Source organism: Sinocyclocheilus grahami, unplaced genomic scaffold (genome assembly GCF_001515645.1).
Source record: "Sinocyclocheilus grahami isolate Dianchi unplaced genomic scaffold, SAMN03320097.WGS_v1.1 scaffold1032.1, whole genome shotgun sequence".
In the NCBI taxonomy this organism is placed as follows: domain Eukaryota; kingdom Metazoa; phylum Chordata; class Actinopteri; order Cypriniformes; family Cyprinidae; genus Sinocyclocheilus; species Sinocyclocheilus grahami.
In genome coordinates this window covers 161,259-186,116 of record NW_015506211.1, presented here as the reverse complement: position 1 = coordinate 186,116, position 24,858 = coordinate 161,259, and the positions used below count along the sequence as shown (strand labels likewise).

At 37.3% G+C, this 24,858-nt stretch overlaps 1 protein-coding gene and 1 pseudogene across 1 annotated transcript in view; both read left to right on the top strand.

The window, feature by feature from the left end:
* The first annotated feature begins 767 nt into the window (after nt 1–767).
* On the top strand, nt 768–1,375 carry LOC107565850 (alpha-N-acetylgalactosaminide alpha-2,6-sialyltransferase 2-like; annotated as a pseudogene).
* Nucleotides 1,376–9,742: 8,367 nt separating this feature from the next.
* LOC107565872 (caskin-2-like) overlaps nt 9,743–24,858 on the top strand; it is a 51,399-nt gene continuing 36,283 nt past the window's right edge. The window contains exons 1-2 of the mRNA XM_016251157.1: nt 9,743–10,134; nt 12,088–12,138. Coding sequence (XP_016106643.1) covers nt 10,092–10,134; nt 12,088–12,138 — 94 coding nt within the window. The 5' untranslated portion in view covers nt 9,743–10,091. The remainder of the gene's footprint in view (nt 10,135–12,087; nt 12,139–24,858) is intronic.

Below are 24,858 nucleotides of genomic sequence, written 5' to 3'. Positions count from 1 at the left end.
TGATGTCAGCGTTGTGGATCGAGTGGCCCATGGTGGCGGTGGGGTTATGTTATGGGCAGGCGTATGTTATGGACAACGAACACAGGTGCATTTTATTGAAGGCATTTTGAATGCATAGAGATACCGTGACGAGATCCTGATTGTTGTGCTATTCATCCACGACCATCACCTCATGTTGCAGCGGGATCTGTACACAATTGCACGGCCAGCATACTCACCGGACATGTCACCCATTGAGCATATTTGGGATGCTCTGGATCGGTCGTATATGACAGCGTGTTCCAGTTCCTGCCAATATCCAGCAACTTCGCACAGCCATTGAAGAGGAGTGGACCAACATTCCACAGGCCACAATCAACAACCTGATCAACTCTATGTGAAGGAGATGTGTTGCACTGCGTGAGGCAAATGGTGGTCACACCAGATACTGACTGGTTTTCCAAATGTACCTGAATTCACTTTGTATAATGGGGAGCCATACACTTCAACTCAAATATTAATGATTTATGTTTCTGAAAAATTGCCTATATGAGTTTTGTATGATCATTTGTTTATGGGTAAATAATACTTAACTATGAAATTCTTTATTTTATTTTTCTTCCTTAAATTCAAACAATTGTTCTGTATTGTTTGCTACTTGAATTCAGTTGCATTACACTGGAATTCTAAAAGGCATTCTACCAGTTTGTTTGAGTTTTTATTATAACATTAACTTATGTACCTAGCATACTAACTAACTGCTGAGTTTATTTGATTATTAAAACTTTTTTGGATATAATCCCGAACCACATCAGTTCAAGATGATCCATCCTTCAATATGTGACTCAAAGGTGAGAACATTTTCCTCCACATTAGTTTACATATCATTTTGACACATACATTTTTTTCTCACCCTTAATGTAATGCCATGGTATTACTGATTAACAGGTTCCTAAAATCTCCACAGCTGGAGCAATATAGAGATTTGTACATGCCGAGCACGGGTGCACTGATGCTTTTGGTCGCTTTACACACTTGTGACCAGGTCAACAAACCTCCAGTTTTTCATCATTAAAACAGCATTTGAAATCCTTATTTATAAAAGCTGTTTTATTGCTAGAATGGCCCCAAAACCTACTGTTTCATCTGTTTTTAAATAGATGTTGTGCATGCTGGCTCTTCCCTCAGGTCTCTACATATGGTTTCATCACAGAAATGTACAAAGACTTCTCGGACCATTACTTTGACAAGGTCATGAAGCCTCTAGTCTTCTATTGCCAACCATGACATGAAGATGGAGGGACATCTGTGGAAGCAGCTGCACTCTGAAAAAGTCTTGTGGTTATATCAGCGGAATCTTGGGACATGGGAAAACCTAGGTAAAAAGATTGCATAATGAAACTGCTGAAACAGTTTATTTTTATTTTTATTTTTGTATTGATCTGTTACAAGTAATAACTAATTAACGATTCAGTTGTTCTGGTGCACCCTGCTTCTACTGCAACTTTTACAGGCAACATCACTGAGAAGGTTGTTTTCAATAAGCCAAGTAACTTAACTCAAATAGTTACTTGGACAATTGCCGATCTGGTGTCCCATCACATTACAGCACACAGACCATGCTTCTATTCAACTAAATATTGAGTCAGGGAAAATAGCATTGCTGATCTTACTGATTTTTAGTGCTGCACTCTCGATCACAATACACTCTTAGACAAACTGGATTTGTCTTTTTAGGTCATATCCTGAAGACGGGTTACTGTGCAAACATAGTCAACATTAAATGGACCTCAATGACGTGGTGTCCCCCAAGGTTCGGTTCTTGAACCTTTCCTATTCAGTCTGTATGCAGTCTGGTCAAAAAATAGGCACAGGGTCAGGGCAAGCAGCTTTGTGTTCTGATTCAAATAACGTGAACCCCTTGCGCAGGTTTCAATTGTCATTCACTACTTTGATAAGAATATAAAAAATCAATACTTTTATTCAGCAAGGACACATTCGTTTATTAAATGTGAAAGTATAAAGATTTTTATAATATTACAAAAAAAAAGTAATTTTCCAATAAATACTGTTCACTGAACTTTCGATTCATCAAAGAATCCTAAAAAATTATCATGTTTCTACAAAAACATTAAGCAGCACTGATAATAAAAAATAACCATTATTAATAAATGAGCACCACTAATAACTGATAACAACTGAACAGCAAATCTGTATATTAGAATAATTTCTGAAGGATCGTGTGACACTGGAGTCATGATGCTGGAAATACAGCTTTGCATCACAGGAATTTGATGGTTTACATTTTAAATTAATGTAAGTAATTATTAAATAAAAATATATTCAAATAGATATCAGTTGTTTTAAATTGTAGTAATATTTTACTAAATTACTGTTTTCACTGTATTTTTGATCAAATAAATGCAGGCTTGGTGAGCATATAAAGACTTCTTTTAAAAGCGTTAAAAAATCTTAACTCACCATGTATTTCCCTAGGATAGAAAACAGACACTTGGACAGTTTACTTAGGATCCCTGTTTGATTTGACCGACCAAAAACAGAAAATATTACAGGGTTAGAATGACTTAAGGCTAAGTCATGATAAAGTTATGAGGGGAACTATTGCCAAATATGTCACAATGATCGGCTTGCGAACCTTGATGGCACTTTATTATGTTTTCAGAATATCCTTTGCTTTGTGCAGTGAATCTGTTCGCCTATCTATAAAAACTGTTCTTTACTTCAAGGTGCTAGTTTTATCCTATGTTTTAGCTTGTGATCACTGTGATAGTGACATTAACTGCTTTATTTAAACATGCCCCAGGTGTGCAACATCTGTTTGTGGTATACCCCGGAAGACGATAGCCCCCCCGATCCTTTGATCACCGCTCGCCCTTATCTTTGTGGGAGCAGGTGAAGGCATGCAAGACCACAAGCCTTATTCTGCGGTTTTCACCGGGTTCTCCACAGCACACGGTCTCATTCAGCCATATTCACTATCCTATTCCAGATGACTTCATTTGAGAGGAGATGGGAAACACTTTCATCTGTGGCTGCAGCAAGAGACTTCTACACTGTGAAAAAAAAACGGCAGCTGTAGTTGCCAGAATTTTACCGTAAAAAATACCGTAGCAAATTTGAGGTTTTATAGTTTTAACTTAAATTTACAGTTAAATACCGTAATTTCATTAACTTATATAATGTTAATATACAACCTCTTGAAGTACTGAAATCTGTTTTGTAGCTTTGTAATACACTGATAACCACCAAATGCAGGAGGTGATGAGAAAGTCACATGATGAACCAAAGCCCATCACAAGCAGCTTTTAAATAATAACATATATAGAAGTTGCACAGTGTGTCATTCACACAAACACTAAACACCATCACGGTGACACACATGAAACTGAAATAATGCAATAAACATTCATTTAACAACATTAGGTGTAACACACAACCCTAATATACAAAACTGATAAGAAAAATCTAAGAAACAGTTATTTCAACAAAAAAACATCAAACTTGAAATGTAACGCAGGGAATTCTGGGAATGTCAGTTTACGGTTATTCACTGTAAATTATACGGTCTTTTTCACTTCCAAAAACGTTATACTACCGTAAAATTAATGTCCAATACATGTAATGTCCAATACAGTTTTTCACCGTACATAGTAGGGGAATTTACCGTTAACCATTTAACAGGTTTTTACTGTAGCATTTTTACCGTCTTTTACCGTTAAACTCACTGTCATTTTTTACAGTGTAGATCAGTGTTTGTGTGCACATGCAAGTTTAAGCATATAAATGAGCCCATTGATGATTGAACTTCTTCAGACAGGTTCATGTTCGCATTATTCTCAGTACATTGTACAAAAACTCTGAGTTCCATTAGTTTTAAGTTACTATAAAGCAACATACAACAAGTGAATGCATGTTTTTTGGCGATGAGCAATAGACCCAAAGGAAAGACAAATCACAATTAATATCACTTCTTTCTCCTAAATAGAGCAATGTGATTAAATGAGGAACAAATGGAGACTTTTGCTAATGTCTTCTGCTTCTCAGATGTTTCAGATGTTTCTCTTGAGAATCCCCTCACGTTTCCTTTAAAGTCTAAAGAGAAACATTAACAATGTCTCAAATCATGCTTGCATTTGCCAGGATACTTAAGTCTGAAATCAACTTGAAGCTCTCAATAGCTATGGTTCCATCCAAAAGTTGCCAATTTAACTTAATTTGACGGTAGCCATATCACCCTGTAGCCCAAGCCTGGTTGCCCACTGAAGCTAAGCAGGGCTGAGCCTCGTCAGTACCTGGATGGGAGACCTCCTGGGAAAACTAGGTTGCTGCTGGAAGAGGTGTTAGTGAGGTCAGCAGGGGGTGCTCACCCTGTGGTCTGCGTGGGACCTAATGCCCCAGTATAGTGACGGGGACGCTATACTGCCAACAAGCACCGTCCTTCGGATGAGACGTTAAACCGAGGTCCTAACTCTCTGTGGTCATTAAAAATCCCAGGATGTCTTTCGTAAAGACTAGAGGTGTGACCTCGGCATCCTGGCCAAACTTGCCCATTGGCCTCTGATCATCATGGCCTCCTAACAATCCCCATATCTGCTGATTGGCTTCATCACGCTGTCTCCTCTCCACCAGTAAGCTGGTGTGTGGTGGGCGTTCTGGCGCACTATGGCTGCCGTCGCACTGGTGGTGGTTGAGGAGATACCCCCTGACAATGTAAAGCGCTTTGAGTGCCTAGAAATCGCTATATAAATGTAATGAATTATTATTATTATTATTATGCGCAAAATTAGAATATTACATTTTCGAATAAAGCACTTTCCATCCCATGCTCAAGAGAATAAAATCATCACTTCCAGGGAAACTGGGGGAAAGTATCAATAATAAAAATGAAAGTTGCTGCAACCGGGGAAGCCTGTGGCTCTTTTTTTCTTGCTAAATTACTTCCGCAATAATAAAAGCTGTCTGGTTATTTTAGTTCTGGAATGCTGTTCTGTGAGACAGTTACTGTATAAGAGGTGATTATACCAAATCACTTTGATGACCAACTTTTGCTCAGGCATTTTTTAAAATGATGAAAATAACATTTGAGATTGTGTGCGACGAGATCGATGTGCTGTTTAGTTCAGTTATCTAATCGCATGATCTGCTGAAGCAAAGTCACATGGTTTTTTGATGAGTATCAAGGACTTTATTCAGCAGTTTATGTGCATGTCTTATTGAGATCTAGAGCGTATAAGCTTTTTTTATGAACATTATTTGAATTTATGCACATCTTGGCATTTCCATCCAGTGTTTTATATGCAATAGTCCAAAATTCACACAAAAAATAGGTGGATAAACATATGTATGCTGATGTGAACTCAAACATTATTCATCAAATTCTTCCAAATCCAAATGATCTAATGCTCTCCACATTAATTTTATTGTTCTGTACAAAAATTTAAAAAAAAAATTAAAAAAAGGAACCAAAAAAAATGGGAACATTTAAATTAATATTATTTAACATCACAGAATCAACCTAAATACATTAATTTATACCAACAAAATATATTTTTTTATGGGTTAAAACAGGTAGAATAGCTCTTTAATGTAACAATTGCAGCACTTTTTATGCCACTATTAATGTATCATGTCAGTGTTTGCCTTATTTGTGTGTCTCATGCATTCATTACCTATGTTGGTTGTTTAAATTATCTCATTGCTGTAATAAATGTTTATATATATATATATATATAATATTACTAAATTCACCATTCATTGTTATCAAACACTCTTTTCATAATCTAATAATAATAGGAATTATTATTATTTTAAATCATGATATACTGTACTTCTCCAATAGCCTGTATCAGATCAGATGAGTCTGAAGGAGCCCCGGTGAGTGGCTAATGTTGTGATAATTGCCGAGGCTTTTATCACGGTATACGGTATTATCATGATATTGGGAAAAAAGTTGCAAAAAAAAAAAAGTGTTGTCATATAACAGGTTTAATAACTTTTTTCTTATAACAAAAAGAACTGAACAAAGCAATATTTTTCAAATTTTTATTTTATTTTTTCAATTTTTACCCTTGGTGCTTTAATTAGCATGATGACAGCATTCTTTTGATTTAGGAAAAGTTCTGTCCTCTCAGAGATGTTATGTCTTTAAATTGATTTCTTTTAAAGCAGTACAACTACAGCCATACACATTCAGATGGACATTTTTGGCACCTGCAGTTTTTGAGTTTCCCGCCAGTTTTTAATGTGTCAATTTAGCCATTGTGCAACTTTGAAAAACGTCTATTTATTGAGCTCAGTGGAGGTGTTTTTATTGAACACGTTTCATGTAAACGTCCTCTAAGAACCGCATCTTATTGGGATCAGGTTTATCGTAAACCAGCCTAATTATTAAGTTTCATAAAGACTGATAAAGTCATGTCGGAAAGATCGTATTTACCAGTTAAATGCACATGAACGCCACCAAAAAGTTGTAATGATGAAAATATTGAGACAATATCACACACAATGGCTGCAGCTTCTGTATTTACGGTCAATTTGTTGAAATGTAATGTTTTTTCATTTACAAGTTGCATGTACAAAATACAATTGTACAATCATGCTAGAAATAATGGTTCAGTTCCGAAATTGAGTAAAAACATAAAGCAAAAACACACCTAATGTGCATTTTTTGATCAGTCGTTTTGTAGAAGTAGAGTTAAAAAAGTAGAGTTGTTTTTGTATACTGTAAAAAATGACCATGAATTTAACGGTAAAACACTGTAAAAATGCTACAGTAAAAACCTGTTAAATGGTTAACGGTAAATACCCCTACTATATACGGTGAAAAACTGTGTTGGACATTACATGTATTGGACATAAACTTTACAGTAATATACCGTTTTTGGAAGTGAAAAAGACATTCCCAGAATTCCCTGCGTTACATTTAAAATGTGATGTTTTTTGTTGAAATAACTGTTTCTTCTTAGTTTTTTCTTATCAGTTTTGTATATTAGGGTTGTGTGTTACACCTAATGTTGTTAAATGAATGTTTATTGCATTATTTCAGTTTCATGTGTGTCACCATGATGGTGTTTAGTGTTTGTGTGAACGATGCTGTGCACCTTCTATATATGATATTATTTAAAAGCTGCTTGTGATGGGCTTTGGTTCATCATGTGACTTTCTCATCACCTCCTGCATTTGGTGGTTATCAGTGTATTACAAAGCTACAAAACAGATTTCAGTACTTCAATAGGTTGGTATATTAACATTATATCAGTTAATGAAATTGCGGTATTTAACTGTACATTTAAGTTAAAACCTAAAACATTGCTACCGTATTTTTTACGGTAAAATTCTGGCAACCACAGCTGCCGTTTTTTTACCGTAAATTTTACGGATTGTTTTACAGTGTAGAGTAGCTTCATTGTCATCTTGCTTCAACCAAAGTGATCTGAACAGACCTGACGTCGTAATTACCACTTCCCAACTCATGAATACAAACTTCCCAGAAGTACTTGAGAAAACCATGATTAGCGACTCGTTGTTCTGGCAACCCAGTGCTTATGTTTTTGCATCCCTAAAATCAAAATGATGGTTTGTAAACACGAGGGCCAGTTACTGGGCTTGTCTAACCGTTATTCCTGTTTGATAGATATTTTCATCAGTCAAAGCAGTTCAATCCACCTTCACATTCACCTGTCCTGTTCCTCCTTTTTTCTTTTTTGAACTGTGGCTTTCCCCACAATAAAGAGCATCTGTAAACATGCTCATAAAGTTCAATCAAAACATTATAACAGCACTCCGCCCTGGCTCAAAAACTCACACGTTGGTTTGGCAACAAAGCAGCAGCGCGTAAAGACTATTGGCCCTGAGGGAAACGAAAGAGGGCGAGATTACAGCTATTGAGAGTGACAGCTTTGCTCACTCCCTCAGAGTGTTTTGGGTGTGTAAGGCAAGATCGTGCAGCGTTATATAATGGAGGAGTGATTATGAGACAGCCGCGTGGTGCTCATTTAATGCTCACGCTGTGACCGAGACACTGGGCAGCCTGACCGCTGAATGTGGAGTTGCCATGTGCTGCGCTGCATATGATTACTGTTGTTTTTTTCTTCTCTTTCCCTTTACTGACCACACTTATCTTTAAGCCTGTGATAAAAATTTTTTTTTTTTTGCTTTGACAGCAAGTATGTTTGAGATGGTATGCCATCAAGACTTCTTTAGTTAACGTTTCTTTTGGCTTGTTTAAATGTTAACTGAGACTTAGAATACTAGTGTCAGCAGTTTTTTAAATAGTGATGTTAAGGCAATTACTACTACTACTACAGCTGCTCATATTTGGGGTTAGGCATGTAAACTCAGTTACGAATGCTTGGCCAACACAACTGAAATGTGCAATCACATACTTATAGGTATGTGTTTTTGTCAATAGCTACCACCTGTGTTTTGGGCAAGTCTCGCCACCTTTTGTCAGATGTCTGTCACACACAATGATTAAAGATGGAAGTGGGGTGACAGAGTCATTTTTAGGGGGTGTTGTACTATTGTACCACATTTACATACTGAACTAACATTGTTTTGGCCTAAACATTGACATGATCTTATATTTTAAGAGACTTATTGACCTTGACACACTGTCATACGGGTCTACCGGGAGCATCTCTGTGATAGACTTAGATTTGGCGGATAAAAGTTATTCAGATGTTTATAATAATTTAACAATTGTTCTAGAGAATAGTAATGAAAGTACTCAAAATTCTCTTTTCAAGAATTTTCTTTGCATTTCTTTACATTCTGTGCCCCCCTCCCTTCCCCCCCCCCCCCCCCCATACCATCATATCATGTAATAAGTAATAATAAAAATAAATGTTTTTGTCCATGCAATAAATGTCAATGGGGTCCAGTGTTATTCTGAACCCCACTGACTTAGACAAAACAGTTCAAAATACAGAATACAAAATAATGGGTTCGGTAATATTTTTTTATTGTTTTTGAAAGAAATCTCTTCTGCTCACCAAGGCTGCATTCATTTACAGTAAAAACAGTAATATTGTGAAATATTATTACAACTTAAAATAACAGTTTCCTACTTTAGCATTCTTGAAGTTGTAATTCATTCCTGTGATGCAAAGCTGAATTTTCAGCATCATTGCTCCAGTCTTCAGACATGATCCTTCAGAAAACGTTCTAATGCTGATTTGCTGCTCGATAAATGTTTTTTTCAATTAATATTAAAATGGTTGTGCTGCTATTTTTATTTTGAAAACTGTGATACATTTTAGGATTCTTTGATTTTCTTATAATAATTTAAATGCCTTTTACGAGACTTTTTAAGACATTTTAAGACATTATGTGCCATGTTTGATATAGTTGCCATGTCCTTGCTGAATAAAAATAATTAATTTCTTTAATAAAAACAAACAAACAAACTTTTGAACAGTAGCATATCTTTTTTGTGTTCCACTGAAGAAAGTCATACAGGTTTGAGTCATACAGGGTGACTAAATGATAACAGAATGTACAGTTTTGTGTGAACTATCCCTTTAAGCATGAAGCATCCGTAACCTTTCCTTGAGAGGGAATTGTTCAAGTTTGAAAGGTGAAAAGAGTCTTTATTTGATCTCAAAGGCTTGCTGTCAGAGCGTCATAGTAGGCTTCTGTTCTAAGCATTACTTTCTCCCTCTTGCTGATTTGCTCATGCACTGTACTTGGCTGATGGATTAACAGTACTTTTTTTCTTGCCCACTCCTTTTTCAGGTTTTGGTCTGCTTGTGCCACTGAGCTCCACGTGACCAAACACGACTTTGTTACCCTGAAAAGGCTCTGGAAACTGAGAACGAAAAACCGGAAGGCAATTCACAAGGAGAAATAGATTTTCCATTTCTCCGACCTTCCGTGTCCGTAACCAGACGGAGAGCTGAAGTCTGCTGATTCTGATGACGTGATTGTTCTGATATCTGGTTACTTGTGGTTCCCTCAGACGTCTGGCTGTCACCTACCCCGACTGTGGCACTATCGAAAGAGAGGATTCTGGGATAGGTTCATGCCGTGGTTGCGCCGCTGTATGGAGGTGTAGGGAGGAGCAGGACTCTTGTGGGACGCTGGTGGAGATCATGGGAAAAGAGCAAGATCTTCTGCAAGCGGTCAAGAATGGAGATCTAGCTACTACACAGAAACTGCTGGCCAAGGTCAAAGCCAGCAAAAGCAGTGAGTAACAGTACATTTCCTCCCTGTCCTATCACTGCATTTGACAAAATGTGTATCCATGAAGATACAGACTAGGGCTGTCAAAATGGCTGAAAAACTAAATTTGAATTTTTTACCTAAATATTATTTAATTTTTCGCCCCCCCCCCCCCCCCCCCCATACCATCATATCATGTAATAAGTAATAATAAAAATAAATGTTTTTGTCCATGCAATAAATGTCAATGGGGTCCAGTGTTATTCTGAACCCCACTGACTTAGACAAAACAGTTCAAAATACAGAATACAAAATAATGGGTTCGGTAATATTTTTTTATTGTTTTTGAAAGAAATCTCTTCTGCTCACCAAGGCTGCATTCATTTACAGTAAAAACAGTAATATTGTGAAATATTATTACAACTTAAAATAACAGTTTCCTACTTTAGCATTCTTGAAGTTGTAATTCATTCCTGTGATGCAAAGCTGAATTTTCAGCATCATTGCTCCAGTCTTCAGACATGATCCTTCAGAAAACGTTCTAATGCTGATTTGCTGCTCGATAAACGTTTTTTTCAATTAATATTAAAATGGTTGTGCTGCTATTTTTATTTTGAAAACTGTGATACATTTTAGGATTCTTTGATTTTCTTATAATAATTTAAATGCCTTTTACGAGACTTTTTAAGACATTTTAAGACATTATGTGCCATGTTTGATATAGTTGCCATGTCCTTGCTGAATAAAAATAATTAATTTCTTTAATAAAAACAAACAAACAAACTTTTGAACAGTAGCATATCTTTTTTGTGTTCCACTGAAGAAAGTCATACAGGTTTGAGTCATACAGGGTGACTAAATGATAACAGAATGTACAGTTTTGTGTGAACTATCCCTTTAAGCATGAAGCATCCGTAACCTTTCCTTGAGAGGGAATTGTTCAAGTTTGAAAGGTGAAAAGAGTCTTTATTTGATCTCAAAGGCTTGCTGTCAGAGCGTCATAGTAGGCTTCTGTTCTAAGCATTACTTTCTCCCTCTTGCTGATTTGCTCATGCACTGTACTTGGCTGATGGATTAACAGTACTTTTTTTCTTGCCCACTCCTTTTTCAGGTTTTGGTCTGCTTGTGCCACTGAGCTCCACGTGACCAAACACGACTTTGTTACCCTGAAAAGGCTCTGGAAACTGAGAACGAAAAACCGGAAGGCAATTCACAAGGAGAAATAGATTTTCCATTTCTCCGACCTTCCGTGTCCGTAACCAGACGGAGAGCTGAAGTCTGCTGATTCTGATGACGTGATTGTTCTGATATCTGGTTACTTGTGGTTCCCTCAGACGTCTGGCTGTCACCTACCCCGACTGTGGCACTATCGAAAGAGAGGATTCTGGGATAGGTTCATGCCGTGGTTGCGCCGCTGTATGGAGGTGTAGGGAGGAGCAGGACTCTTGTGGGACGCTGGTGGAGATCATGGGAAAAGAGCAAGATCTTCTGCAAGCGGTCAAGAATGGAGATCTAGCTACTACACAGAAACTGCTGGCCAAGGTCAAAGCCAGCAAAAGCAGTGAGTAACAGTACATTTCCTCCCTGTCCTATCACTGCATTTGACAAAATGTGTATCCATGAAGATACAGACTAGGGCTGTCAAAATGGCTGAAAAACTAAATTTGAATTTTTTACTTAAATATTATCAAAATTCGAATTATATTCTAATTTAAAATGCATCATTTCAGTTGGGGTGAAGAAAGCTTTTGGCTTCTCTCCTGAGGCCACAAGAGGTCGCATCGAGCAAAATATTACTAATGCACGTTTATTCAAAGCATAATATAACATGACTATCTGTGAAACTATCACAACTATAAACAAAACAGCATCATGTATGTATGCATAGTTTAATACAAAGGACCAAAAGAGCGGTCAAGAATGGAGATCTAGCTACTACACAGAAACTGCTGGCCAAGGTCAAAGCCAGCAAAAGCAGTGAGTAACAGTACATTTCCTCCCTGTCCTATCACTGCATTTGACAAAATGTGTATCCATGAAGATACAGACTAGGGCTGTCAAAATGGCTGAAAAACTAAATTTGAATTTTTTACCTAAATATTATCAAAATTCGAATTATATTCTAATTTAAAATGCATCATTTCAGTTGGGGTGAAGAAAAGCTATTGGCTTCTCTCCTGAGGCCACAAGAGGTCGCATCGAGCAAAATATTACTAATGCACGTTTATTCAAAGCATAATATAACATGACTATCTGTGAAACTATCACAACTATAAACAAAACAGCATCATGTATGTATGCATAGTTTAATACAAAGGACCGAAAGCCAATCACACAGAGTACATTTTTCGTTTAAAAGCACGAGTGGGATGGGGGAAAAAACCCGGCAATAAAGTCTCGAGATATGGTTTTTCAAAGTTAAACTTACATTAATTTTACATGGCTTTCTATACATGCGGCTCTTTTGTGCGAGACGCGAGTGCAACGCTGATAGATGTCCCTCTAGAAAATGCGTGAAATATGTGTTCTGTGTGAACGGCTTGGTTTCAGTTTTGACGTAAACATGATTTTCTCCGCATTGATTTTCTCTTTTCCCACTATATTTTTAATGAACAACGCAGCAGCTCCGCATCTAGTGGCTTCAACTGGACAGGCTAACAAAAACATTAAAATGCAACGACACTTACATCGTCATTGCATCTCGTGCGCCACTGATAAGGCTGCCTCCTTACCTGTGGTTACTAAAATCCACACCTGTGGATTTTTATTTTAAATTCGACGAATATTCGAAATTCATGGTTTTTTTTGACAGCCCTAATGCAGACCCTCATTGGCAATTGTTCTACCACCAGGGTGCTAAAAGATGAACTGCGAACAGTTAGTTCTTCTGATGATCCTGTTATTATAATATTCATATACCCATGACTAGGGCTGGGTGATGTCCCAAAAAAAATCTCGATATGCATGTATTTAGATATGAAGATATTTAGCAGAATGTTCATGCTGTATTTTACACACTGTAAAAGTAAATGGTGATCAGGAGCACTTTAGCTTTCTAATGGTCTAACATGAATGACTTCATGCCTGTTTTCTCAGTCCCACCAGTTAGTCTTTGCTGGAAGTGTATTGTTTCTCCTGGTTTGTGCTCTCTGTAAGAGCAGCGGGATTGGCCTTTGGAACACCTTGCCAACTGGGTCCTGATAACATCAACAGACTCTGTGTTTGCGTTGTACTTTTATCTCTTTATGGCCGTGCATTGAGAGTTCAACTCCAGCATGAAGACCCCATGTTCTATGTGATGTGGTCCAGTGGGAGTCTGTAAAGGGGAAGACAGATGCTCCACCCCAATAAGACCTCCCAAACGGTTAGGCGTCAGAAGAGAAAAGGGGGCTTTTCTCTGTCGGAGTCAGTTGTGATAACATATAAAGACAGCTGTAAAAGCAATATGCCACTAAAAGTGTTTTTACTATGGTAAAGATGTGTTGTTAGGCATATTGTTATACAGAGTTGCTTATTGCTTTTATGAAATGTTAAAAACAGTGTTCAGCAATAGTTCAAATTAAATTGAATAGTAAACTCTGCTGTTCAAAAGTTTGGGGTCAGCAAGTTTTTTTCATTTTTTTGAAAGAAAATATTTTTATTCAGCAAGAACACATTAAATTGATCAAACATAACTGTAAATATGTTTCAAAATATGTCTATTTGGAATAAATGCTGTTTTTATAACGTTCTATTCATTAAAGAATCCTGAAGAAATCTATCAGGATTTCCTCAAAAATATTAAGCAGCTCAACTGCTTTCAACTTTCAACAAGAAATGTTTCTCGAGCAGCAAATCAACATATTAGAATGATTTCTGAAGATCATGTGACACTGAAGACTGGAGTAATGATGCTGAAAATACAGCTGCGCATCACAGGAATAAATGACAGTTTAACATATGTGAGCCTGGAGCACAAAAGCAGCGTTAAGTGGCTGGGGTATATTTGTAGCAATAGCCAAAAATACATTGTATGGGGTCAAAATGATTGTTTTTTCTTTTACGCCAAAAATCATTAGGATATTAAGTAAAAAGATATGTTGTAAATTTCCTACTGTAAATATATCAAAACTTAATTTTTTTATTAGTAATATGCATTGCTGAGAACTTCATTTGGACAACTTTAAAGGCGATTTTCTCAATATTTTTTGCACCCTCAGATTCCAGATTTTCAAATAGTTGTATCTCAGCCAAATATCATCCAATCCTAACAAACCATACATCAATGGAAAGCTTATCAAAAATTTCGAAAAATTGACCCTTATGGCTGGTTTTGTGCTCCAGGGTCACATTTATTCACATAGAAAACAGTTATTTTAAATTGTAATAATATTTTCCAACATTTCTGTTTTTACTGTATTTTTGATCATATGAATGCAGCCTTATTGAGCATGGGAGACTTTAAACATTAATAATAAAACATACCGACCTCAAACTTTAGAAAGTAGTGTATATAATAATAATAATAATAATAATAATAGAACATTTAATTTTAATGTAATAAATATAAAATAAATTCATAAAAATCTGAATAGTTTATTCAGCTTCTTTTCTGAACTTCCATTTTATATATACATCATGAGACATTTGTGCTGGCAGGAAAAAAAACTCTCATGCTAAATGTATGACTTCGCACCTGGAACGACCCTAAATATACCTTTGCACTTTGCAGGTGACCTTTTCATGTGTTTGTGAAGGTGCTTGTAATTATCCATGAGAAGACAGGGGACTTTGTCTTTTGACGTTTGTGTCCTCTTGTTGGGCAGGTGTCTGTAGTTATCACAGGTTGGCTGTATGTTTGCCTGTGCCTCTTAAGAAAGAGTAGGCCTAAATGAAACCAATCCTGCATCTTGAATTGGCATCATAGTGTTTTTTGTTTTCTCTACACATCTCAAACGTGCTGTTTGAGCACCTGGTCACCAAGACTTCTCACTTTACAATAAACTGCTGGGTTTGTGTTTGGACTTAAAGGGTTTCGTTCACCCAAAAATTAGACTGTGTTTTACTCACCCTCGAAGCATCCTAGGTGTATATGACTTTCTTCTTCCAGACGAATCCAGTCGGAGTTATATAAAAAATTGTCCTGGCTTTTCCAAGCTCTATCATCGCAGTCAGCGGGTGTTGCAGTGCTTCAGTCCACAACTCGTCAAATAAAGTGCACGCATTCATAATAAAACGTGTCTCACATGACTCTGGGGGGTGAATAAAGGCCTTCTGTAGTGAATCCATGCATTTTTGTAAGAAAAATAACCATATTTCAAACGTAATAAACACTTTCATATCACTTCCGCTGACTGTCATACACTGAAGCAGTTCCGGCGGATGACGTAGCACGTCGGCGTTGCAAGATTAGTGACCAACGTGGAGAGACAACAAAACAAAACGCCGGTCACGAATTAGAAGTACAAACCGAAGATTTGCAAAGAAAAATGAGGATTTCGATATAAGCCAAGAGGAGACTGGTTTTTCCTTGCTAAAGGAAGGAAACTTTGCTTCCTTTGCTCCTATAAACAAAGTCGTGAGACTAGCATACCTCAGAGGCGCGCGCGCTGCGCATACATCTTGCGACGTCCGCCGGAACGCCTTCTGCGTATGACAGATAACGGAAGTGAGAGAAAAGTGTTTATTACATTTGAAATATGGATATTTTTCTTACAAAAACGCATGGATTCTCTACAGGAGGCCTTTATTCACCCTCCCGGAGCCGTGTGAGGCACGTTTTATTATGGATGCACGCGCTTTATTTGACGACTTGTGGACTGTTCAACTGCAACACCCGCTGACTGCAATGATAGAGCTTGGAATAGCCAGGACAATTTTTTTATATACTGTAACTCCGACTGGATTCGTCTGAAAGAAGAAAGTCATATACACCTAGGATGCTTCGAGGGTGAGTAAAACACAGTCTAATTTTAATTTTTGGGTGAACGAACCCTTTAAGCTTCAGGGTTGGATTTCCCGAGGCCAGCAAGAGGTCAGTTTGATAACCCAGCACCACCTCAGCTATTCTTTACCAAAGTGTGTGTAAACACGCACAGATAACACAGCCGAGGTCGCGAGTCGATCTCGTGTAGAACCTCCTCTTTTGTCTTTTCAGGCCAGAATCGACGCCTGGTCCATTGTGTGAGTGGCACGCAGGCTGAGTAATTGCGCCATAATGTCATCTTTAGTGCGCTAAGGGTCATAAACGCTTTCCTACAGTCAATAACACGCGGCGGGCTTTTGTGGCCATCATCCTTCAGGCTGCAGAAGACCCGGCCAGCTGACTAGTCTACCCAGCATACCTCCGTCCCACGTCCCTGCCACTTTGTCTCAGTCCCTGAGGGCCTGCGCCACAGCCTGTCAGATTACCCACGATCCTTTGTTCGCACTCGCAGCTTTACTAATTCATCACCCTGTGCCTGGTACACGTGCTCATCAAGGCTGCACGACAAAAACCGCACCCTCTATTGCATCCAAGCATCCGTTGCTCTGCTCCCCTTGACATCTGCCAGCACAGGTTTGCTTTCACCCCAGACTCTCATTAATCCCGATGAAGACCCAGATGGTGGTAAAACAGATTAAATGTGGAAGAGAGACCCCGGCACATGGACACTTCTTATCATGTGCTGTTCTTATCATGACCTATTTAAGATCTCCATGTTTATATATCTAGTGAAAGGCTGTGGAAAGTTCTCATGGTGAGTCAGGAGCACACTGCTGCTGACTTTGGATTTTGCTGGATGGATTGTTGCTCCCTGACCTTTTTTGTTTCCACTGTCTTTGAGGCTTGAGGTTGGGTGGGATTGTACAGTCATTTGTTTGTGTGTGTGATAATGCTCCATGTTAAATCTGTGGTGCAATCCTCTGTTATTTCAGATTTTATCCCGGACGTTTGATCCTTTAAGTCCTGTTGTTTTTAGTGCTGGGATGTTTGTTGGCATACATGTTATTCAAGGGAGCTTGACACAACGTGATAAAGTGACAATAAAAGCCATGTAAAGAGTTTTTGTCGCAGCCTGCTGTGATTGATGGGCGCGTTTTTTGTTTTTTGATTTCTGTTTTTGCTGCTTCAACTGAGTGTCTCCACCCAGAATAAAATTTCATCCAAAATCCAGTTGTGCGTGCAGAATTTCCTCTGTCAGAGTTGAAAACTGTGTCACGTCCGGTTTGGCCACAATGCACATTACACTCTAAAAAATGCTGGGTTAAAAAGGGACAAACCCAGCTATTGAGTTGTTTTGACCCAGCTTTTGGGTCGTTTTGACCCAGCGTTTGGGTCGTTTTGAACCAGCTTTTGGGTTGTTTTGACCCAGCTTTTGGGTTGTTTTGACCCAGCTTTTGGGTTGTTTTGACCCAGCTTTTGGGTTGTTTTGACCCAGCGGTTGGGTTCAAAACAACCCAATAGCTGGTTTTGTCCCTTTTTAACCCAGCGCTGGGTTATATTTAACCCAGCATTTTTTAGAGTGTATTGTTCAAAAGTTTGGGGTCAGTAAGATTTTAATTTTTTTAAAGAAATTATTGCAATAAATTAATTAAAAAGTGACATTAAAGTGACATCAGAAATGTTTCTTGAGCAGCAAATCAGTATAATAGAATGATTTCTGAAGATCATGTGACACTGAAGACTGGAGTAATGATGCTGAAAATCACAGGAATAAATTATATTTTAATATATATTCACATAGAAAATATTTATTGTAAATTGTAATATTAAAAAATATTCCTGTTTTTACTGCATTTTAATCAAATAAATGCAGCTTTTGTTGAGCATAAGACACTTATTTCAAAAACATTAATAAAATCTTACTGACCCCAAACTTTTGAACTGTAGTGTACATTAGATGGAGACTCGACACTGTACAGGCTCAACAATATGCATAACAATAACCAACAATTTTGTATCGGCAGACATATCATTTACAGTCTTTATAGTTTGAGAGTTTCTTGAACTGCTATGGTTTCGTGCTCTTGGCACCCAGTTATTCGCCACACAAAGCACATTGTAGTCGACACAAAGCATGTTTATCCTCGTTGCAGGGAATGCACTGAGATAAAGTGCCATTGTGATGTATTTAATTCACTGGATTATCCAAAAATAGGCTTTACCCAATTGTCTTTTTCATTTCCTCTTAGTTTTTATTACAAAATAAGATTTGTCATACCACCCACTGCTAACCTCCAGCACCTTGGTGCATCCAGGGTGCAGAAGTCCGTCTAGTTCCCCATCAACATTAATTAATGTGATTAATGTGGTTTTGATCATTTCCACCGGATGGGGCGCATGTTTGTATGGGTCTCAAGCAGCCGGTGGTGGTTTCTCAGCTTGTAATAACGGCACTCAGAGTCACAGATGAATTAATTTGATCCTCTAAAGGAGCCACTGTAGTGGTTTTTCATTCATTAGTTAGTGGTTTAACTGCGTGTTTATGGGATGCTTTTTAATATGAAGCATCCCCCACCATGAGATTTTCTCATTTTGGCACATATTGAAGAGGACGTGTTAAAACCCCTTTTGACAGACTGTGAAATTCTTTCTCTGTACAGCAGTTGTCTGTCGAGTCTGCCACTTGCCTGCTAAATGTTTAATTGGCTCGCTAAAAAGAAACATCTTGAGAGCATGTCAGGTGCTGTTCATGAGAAGTATCCCTATATGATGCGCCTGAATTATCTGTCTGTGATAATTGTAACCATTCAGATCCATGTTAAAAATGTAAACATCTATACCATTCAAAAATTAAAGTTGGTAAGATTTTTTTGAATGTTTTTGGAAGAAAATACAGTAAAACAGCAATATTGTGAAATATTACAATTTAAAATAACTGTTTTCTATTAAAATATATTTTAAATAATTAACTTGTTCTTGTGATGCAAAGCTGAATTTTCAGCATCATTATTCCAGTGTCACATGATCCTTCAGAAACCATTCTAATTTGCTGATTTGCTGAAGATTTCTGATTATTATTAATGTTGAAAACGACTGCTTAAAGTCCCCATGAAACCAAATTAAAGTTTTTTGGGTGTTAGTATCAATATGTTAGTCTTAAGGTTATCTATAAGGCAGTGTGCTCCAAAACAGTGACAAAATTCGCATTTAGAAGATATAAGCATTCAAAGCTTGCAGTTCGTCACTTCCGCCAAAACGGCTCAACGATTTTTTTTGACGTCACATCGTACTTCAGCTTCTCATCAAACTTTCTGTCCAATCAAATGCTCTCTAGAATCCGAAGCCCCGCCCCCTGCACTATAAAATAGATGCTGAAGCCGCGGCTGAAATCGGTCACTTGTCCACAGAATGAGTATTTTCTGTACAGTGAATGGCACGTAGTGCACTATATAGGGGACAGGGAATGATTCAAACAGTGTAAATATGCTTTCTATTGAGGAAAAAAAGAAGTCTGGTTTCGTTCTGTGTCCCGCTAACCACCGCACCGCACACACACTCTGCTCCGGTCCAGAGACACGATAGCACGGAGCGGATCACATGCACGAGTCGCCGCAGACCACAAAATGTATCGGAGCTATTTGAATTCTACACAGAATGCTATATTTTATAGCAATATGGATGAGATTGTGGCTGGCATACTCTGTCAAATGCGACTTTACGGAGCTCAACAGCTCTGAACGGCTCTAGCCAAAGCTGTGATATAAACGAACTCTATTGGCTATTTTAAAAAGGGGCGGGGCTGCTTGATAAGTCCCGCCCTGTCTTCCTGTTTCAGTTAAAATGACGTCAACACATAGAGTAACGCTGCGTGTTTCTAAGCATTTCAGAGGACCTTTAACATTTTTTTATGGAAACCATGATGCATTTTTTAAAAGAAAGTTTAAGAGAACAGCATTTATTTGAAAAGATAATCTTTTGAAGCATTATAAATGTCTTTGTCACTTTTGACAATCAATTTAATGTTTCTAAGCTCAATGAAAGCTGATATCTTAAAAAAAAGTTTTGAACAGTACTATGTAATATTTGATAAATACTTATTGACAAAACCACTTTCAAAAATTTATTTTTTTCTGAGAATTTCAGAAAAAAAGAAGTGACCCTGTTGTGACCTCTACATGAAACGTGTCAATGTTCTGAAACAATACCAAATTACATTCTGAAAATAGTAAGTCAGCATTCAAGCTGAACAGTTGAATGGCTGAAATCATCCTGTTTGTGTGTGTGACCCACACACTGTTTATTTTCTGTGGGGGTCTTATCTCCTTATCCTGCATTTGTTTTGTCCGTCAGACACACAGATGCAGTTTTTGGCACGTCACAGATAAGTTTTGAGATTACTGTAATTCTTTTCTGCCTGTGATGAGTACACAAACGTTATCTTCCTGACACAGATGACTTATACTCGGAAGAGTACTGCAGACTTGCCCGAGGCCAGAATAATGCTGAATAAACCTCAAGCTCTGCTTTGCTGCAGTTTAGCTAACGTCAGTGGTGTATAAAGTACCTGAAAGCCATACTCAAGTAAAAGTACAGATATCTTACCAGAAAATGACTTTGGTAGAAGTTGAAGTCACCCTTTAGAATATTACTTGAGTAAAAGTCTTAAAGTATTTGACATTTATTGTACTTAAGTACGAAAAGTATTTTTTAAATCTTAAACGTACTTAAGTATTGAAAGTAAAAGTACAAGTAAATACAAAATGCAAAAGAAGCAAATAAATATATATATTTAAAAAAATGTTCATACACAGCTTGAGTAGCAAGATTGTGTTCAGTTTTAACTCTTTCTTCCATTTAGCATTTTTTGGGTATGAATAAGAAGCACTTCATCTGGTATTTAGTGTCTTTCATTCCAACATAAGAAAACATTTCTGGAATCTGCATCTGAAGTGATATTTAGATGTATTTACACAGTTTAATGTATCTCAGAGGGGACATGGGTGCATTTAACCTGCAGTTACAGATGAATAAATAATGCTTTGTTTTTAACATAAAACGTTGAACACTGTTATTTGAAATGATTTTAAAACATGAAAAAAATAGTCGAAATGTAAAATTAAAACCACCAGTAGGTGACAGCAAGTGACTGATGAATTAGTGATTCATTTATTCAACCGATTCGTTCAAACCGCTGATTCATTCAGGAACAAAGCATTTGACTGTGTAAATGAGTGAATCACTGAATCATTTATTCAACCGATTTGTTCAAACCGCTGATTCATCCAGGACAAAGCATTTGACTGTGTTAATGAGTGAATCACTGAAACATTTATTCAACCAACTCGTTCAAACCGCTGATTCATTCAGGAACAAAGCATTTGACTGTGTTAATGAGTGAATCACTGAAACATTTATTCAACCAACTCGTTCAAACCGCTGATTCATTCAGGAACAAAGCATTTGACTGTGTTAATGAGTGAATCACTGAATCATTTATTCAACCGATTCGTTCAAAAAGCTGATTCATTCAACAAGTAAACACCATTGCTCAGAGACGCAAAACAGTGCTGTGATCTTTGTTTGGAACTATTTTCGTTGGCAGAATTGAGCAAAATCAACCAATATTATGTCTAAAATGTAAGTCACTTATTGCTAACTTTACTGAACTTGTATAAAATTATTATTAAATTTGTTATGCTGATATCTGCAGAAAAACGGTACTCTTTGTGTGATATAGATTAAGGTAACTATATTAAATTATATAAATATAAAAAGAATACAGAAGCATTTTTGCCGTCTACAATTTAGAATACCTTGAATTTTGAGTTTTAATAGACTATTAAATCACGTGTGTGTGATTTGTTGATATACTCGATATTGTCAGATCGCACATCATTACAACAACACTTACCATATTATCGTAGATGTATATCGCAGACCCTAGACTCGACTTGAGTGGAAAATGAAAAAAAAAATCGAGTATACATTTTAATTAGGAAATGTAGTGGAGTAAAAGTAAAAGTTGGCTGAAATATAAAAACTCAAGTAAAGTACAGATACTCCCAAAAAAATACTTAAGTACTGTAACGAAGTATTATTACTTGTTACATTACACCACTGGCTAACATGCACAAACAGCTTGCAGTAAGCCTGCTTTTTTGGTTGTGTTTAGGAATGGAAAGTTTCTATAAGTGCACACAGCTCTCAGTAAGACTCCAGCAGAGCTCCATAACACTGCAGTCAATTAATGCCTAAGCCCTGCCGCATACGAGCATGGCTGTGCGTGACTACGCCACGTCTCTTTTCTACACAGGAATGCAGGAGCAGAATCTGGTAGTACATGTGAAAAAAGGGTCAGTGTTACCTCAGAACACTATATGCAGCGACTTAAGAGCCGCAGTTGCTTTGAGCTGGAACTTAATAGTATTTCACAGATATTTTTCTGGCATTCTTCCTTCTCTGAGCGTGCCGAGCATTGTCCAGGCTGCGACATAGCACTCTGAACTTTGAATGAGAGGGAACAAATGCACAAGAATAGGAGAGATGATGTCAGCTAGAGGGAATGTATGACCCACGGCGCTCTCTGTGTCCTCTAATGGAGTTTGAATGAATGCGTTCAACAGGTACTGCAAGAAGTTCTGTGCTGAGACAGCCGTGGAGCTGCAGAGGACGGGGCAGTGAATTTTACAACACCATACTAGTGTACTGCACTGTGCAGTATGTTCTAGTACTAGAGACCAATATGTTTTATCATTGACAGATGCCACAATTAACTGTAATATGATGCGATAATTGCAATATCTTGATTGGGGAGCAACTACAAAAAGCAACACTACTAATTGAGCAACATTTTTTGTTATTCTGAAGTGCGTTTCGGTCCTCGATTTTGATTGGTTAAGAGTTCCAAGAGTTCTGATGTAACAAGTCCAGCAGCATTGAGACCTTTCACACCATTTGGTGGCAACAAGTGACCTTGGTAACACCTGCTGCTCTTTATGAGTGAGTCATTGAATCATTTACTCAACCGATTCATTCAGTGTTTAAGCCACCCTTCTTGTGATATTGCTTAATTAGTGTGACAATATCTGTTTAAAAAACTTTTCCCAGTGAGTAGTGTTGTTGCGTGACACAATGCTACATAATTTGTTTTGTAAAATTGTATTAATAGCTTTACAAGTGAGTGAACTGAAGTAATAAACTCAATTACTTAAAAGTATCAGGAAGCGTTGAGAAATTATTCATTGCAATTATTCATTCATTTTAATTTTGTTTTCCTTGTGATATACAAAGTCACATTGTAATATTTATCGTAACTTTATAAAATATGAAATTTGGGTATATGTTGCTCATTAATTATATTTATATATATATATAATCATATTTTCAAATGCTATGTAATTCTCATGAAGTATATTTTTATTCAACAAAAATTTGTGTACATGCCTTCGAACAAGCTCTGTATGTTTGGCCTGATTTCCTAAAGGAGTTTTTTGAACTTCATAAACCACTTTAGTGTAAGCTGACCTCAAAGCTAATAGATGTGGACTAAAAGCCACAAAACACTAATTTTGTTTTTATGGGCTCTTTAAAGTGCCTTAACAGGAGACAGGGAAATGCTCCAGCTCTTTTCAAACGGTGATGAACGGACGTGAGCCAGAGCACAGATATGGCAGGAGAACAGCTCTAGGCGCAGCACTGGTGCTGTTAATCTGTCACCTTATCTCCTGCAGCGCCTGCGTATCTCAGACGGATACAGTCAATCACATGTGAGCAGCACATGATTTCAGTGGAATAGAGTGGGAGGGGATTAAACTGATGAAAGTTTGGGATAGGAGGAAAGAGACCTTTCTGAACAAAGCGTGGGGTGTGAATTTCCTTTTCATCCTGAGAACAAAATGTGTAGCTGGTTCCTGTGTGTGTGGTGTTGAATAACAGTTTAAGCTGCTGTATGCATATGATTTCTTTTGGCCAAGAAAGTAGTACAAAAATAGTTTTAACTCCTAAATCAAAATAAAGAAAAAAATAACTAATCCTTATGTTACTATAATACATTTTGAATAAATTAAACGAATTACAACATATATTATGGTGTACTGTGGTACAGTATAAATGTACAGATGTACAGTATAAATATCTTTATAATAATTTTCATAGCAGTTAATAGAAACAAGGATTTTAGCTTTGCAGAAAATGTGCTTATTTGTCATGAAAGTATCACAAAACAAAAAAAATCCTAAAATAGTGAAAATAATTGTGGGTGAAATATGACAGAAATCACGATATATCTAGAGACTAAAATGCATTTGACAGCTGTATGCTACACATTTTACACACAGTGAAGCTTATGTAACAGGAGGTGTGACATAGTAGCCAAAACTGGAGCTGGTAACTTTAAAGGGGTCATATGATGCGATTTCAATTTTTCCTTTGGAGTGTTACAAGCTCTTGGTGCATAAAGAAGATCTGTAAAGTTGCAAAGACTAAAGTCTCAAATCCAAAGAGATATTCTTTATAAATTTGAGAGTCATCCACGCCCTCCTAAAACGCCTCGTTTAAACACGCCCCCACATATCTACATCACTATGTGGGAAGATTTGCATAACGGCACCCAAATGTTCACGCAAAGAAAGAAGGCGTAACTTTGATTCTCGCTGTAGTATTGTTATTATTTACGCTGCACGATGCAACTCGTAAAAAGGCAGTATAAATCATTATAATGCGTAATTATGTCCTCACTGTATGCAACAAATGCCTCGTTTATAATAGGTTTTAATGTTTTTGTCTCGTCGCTC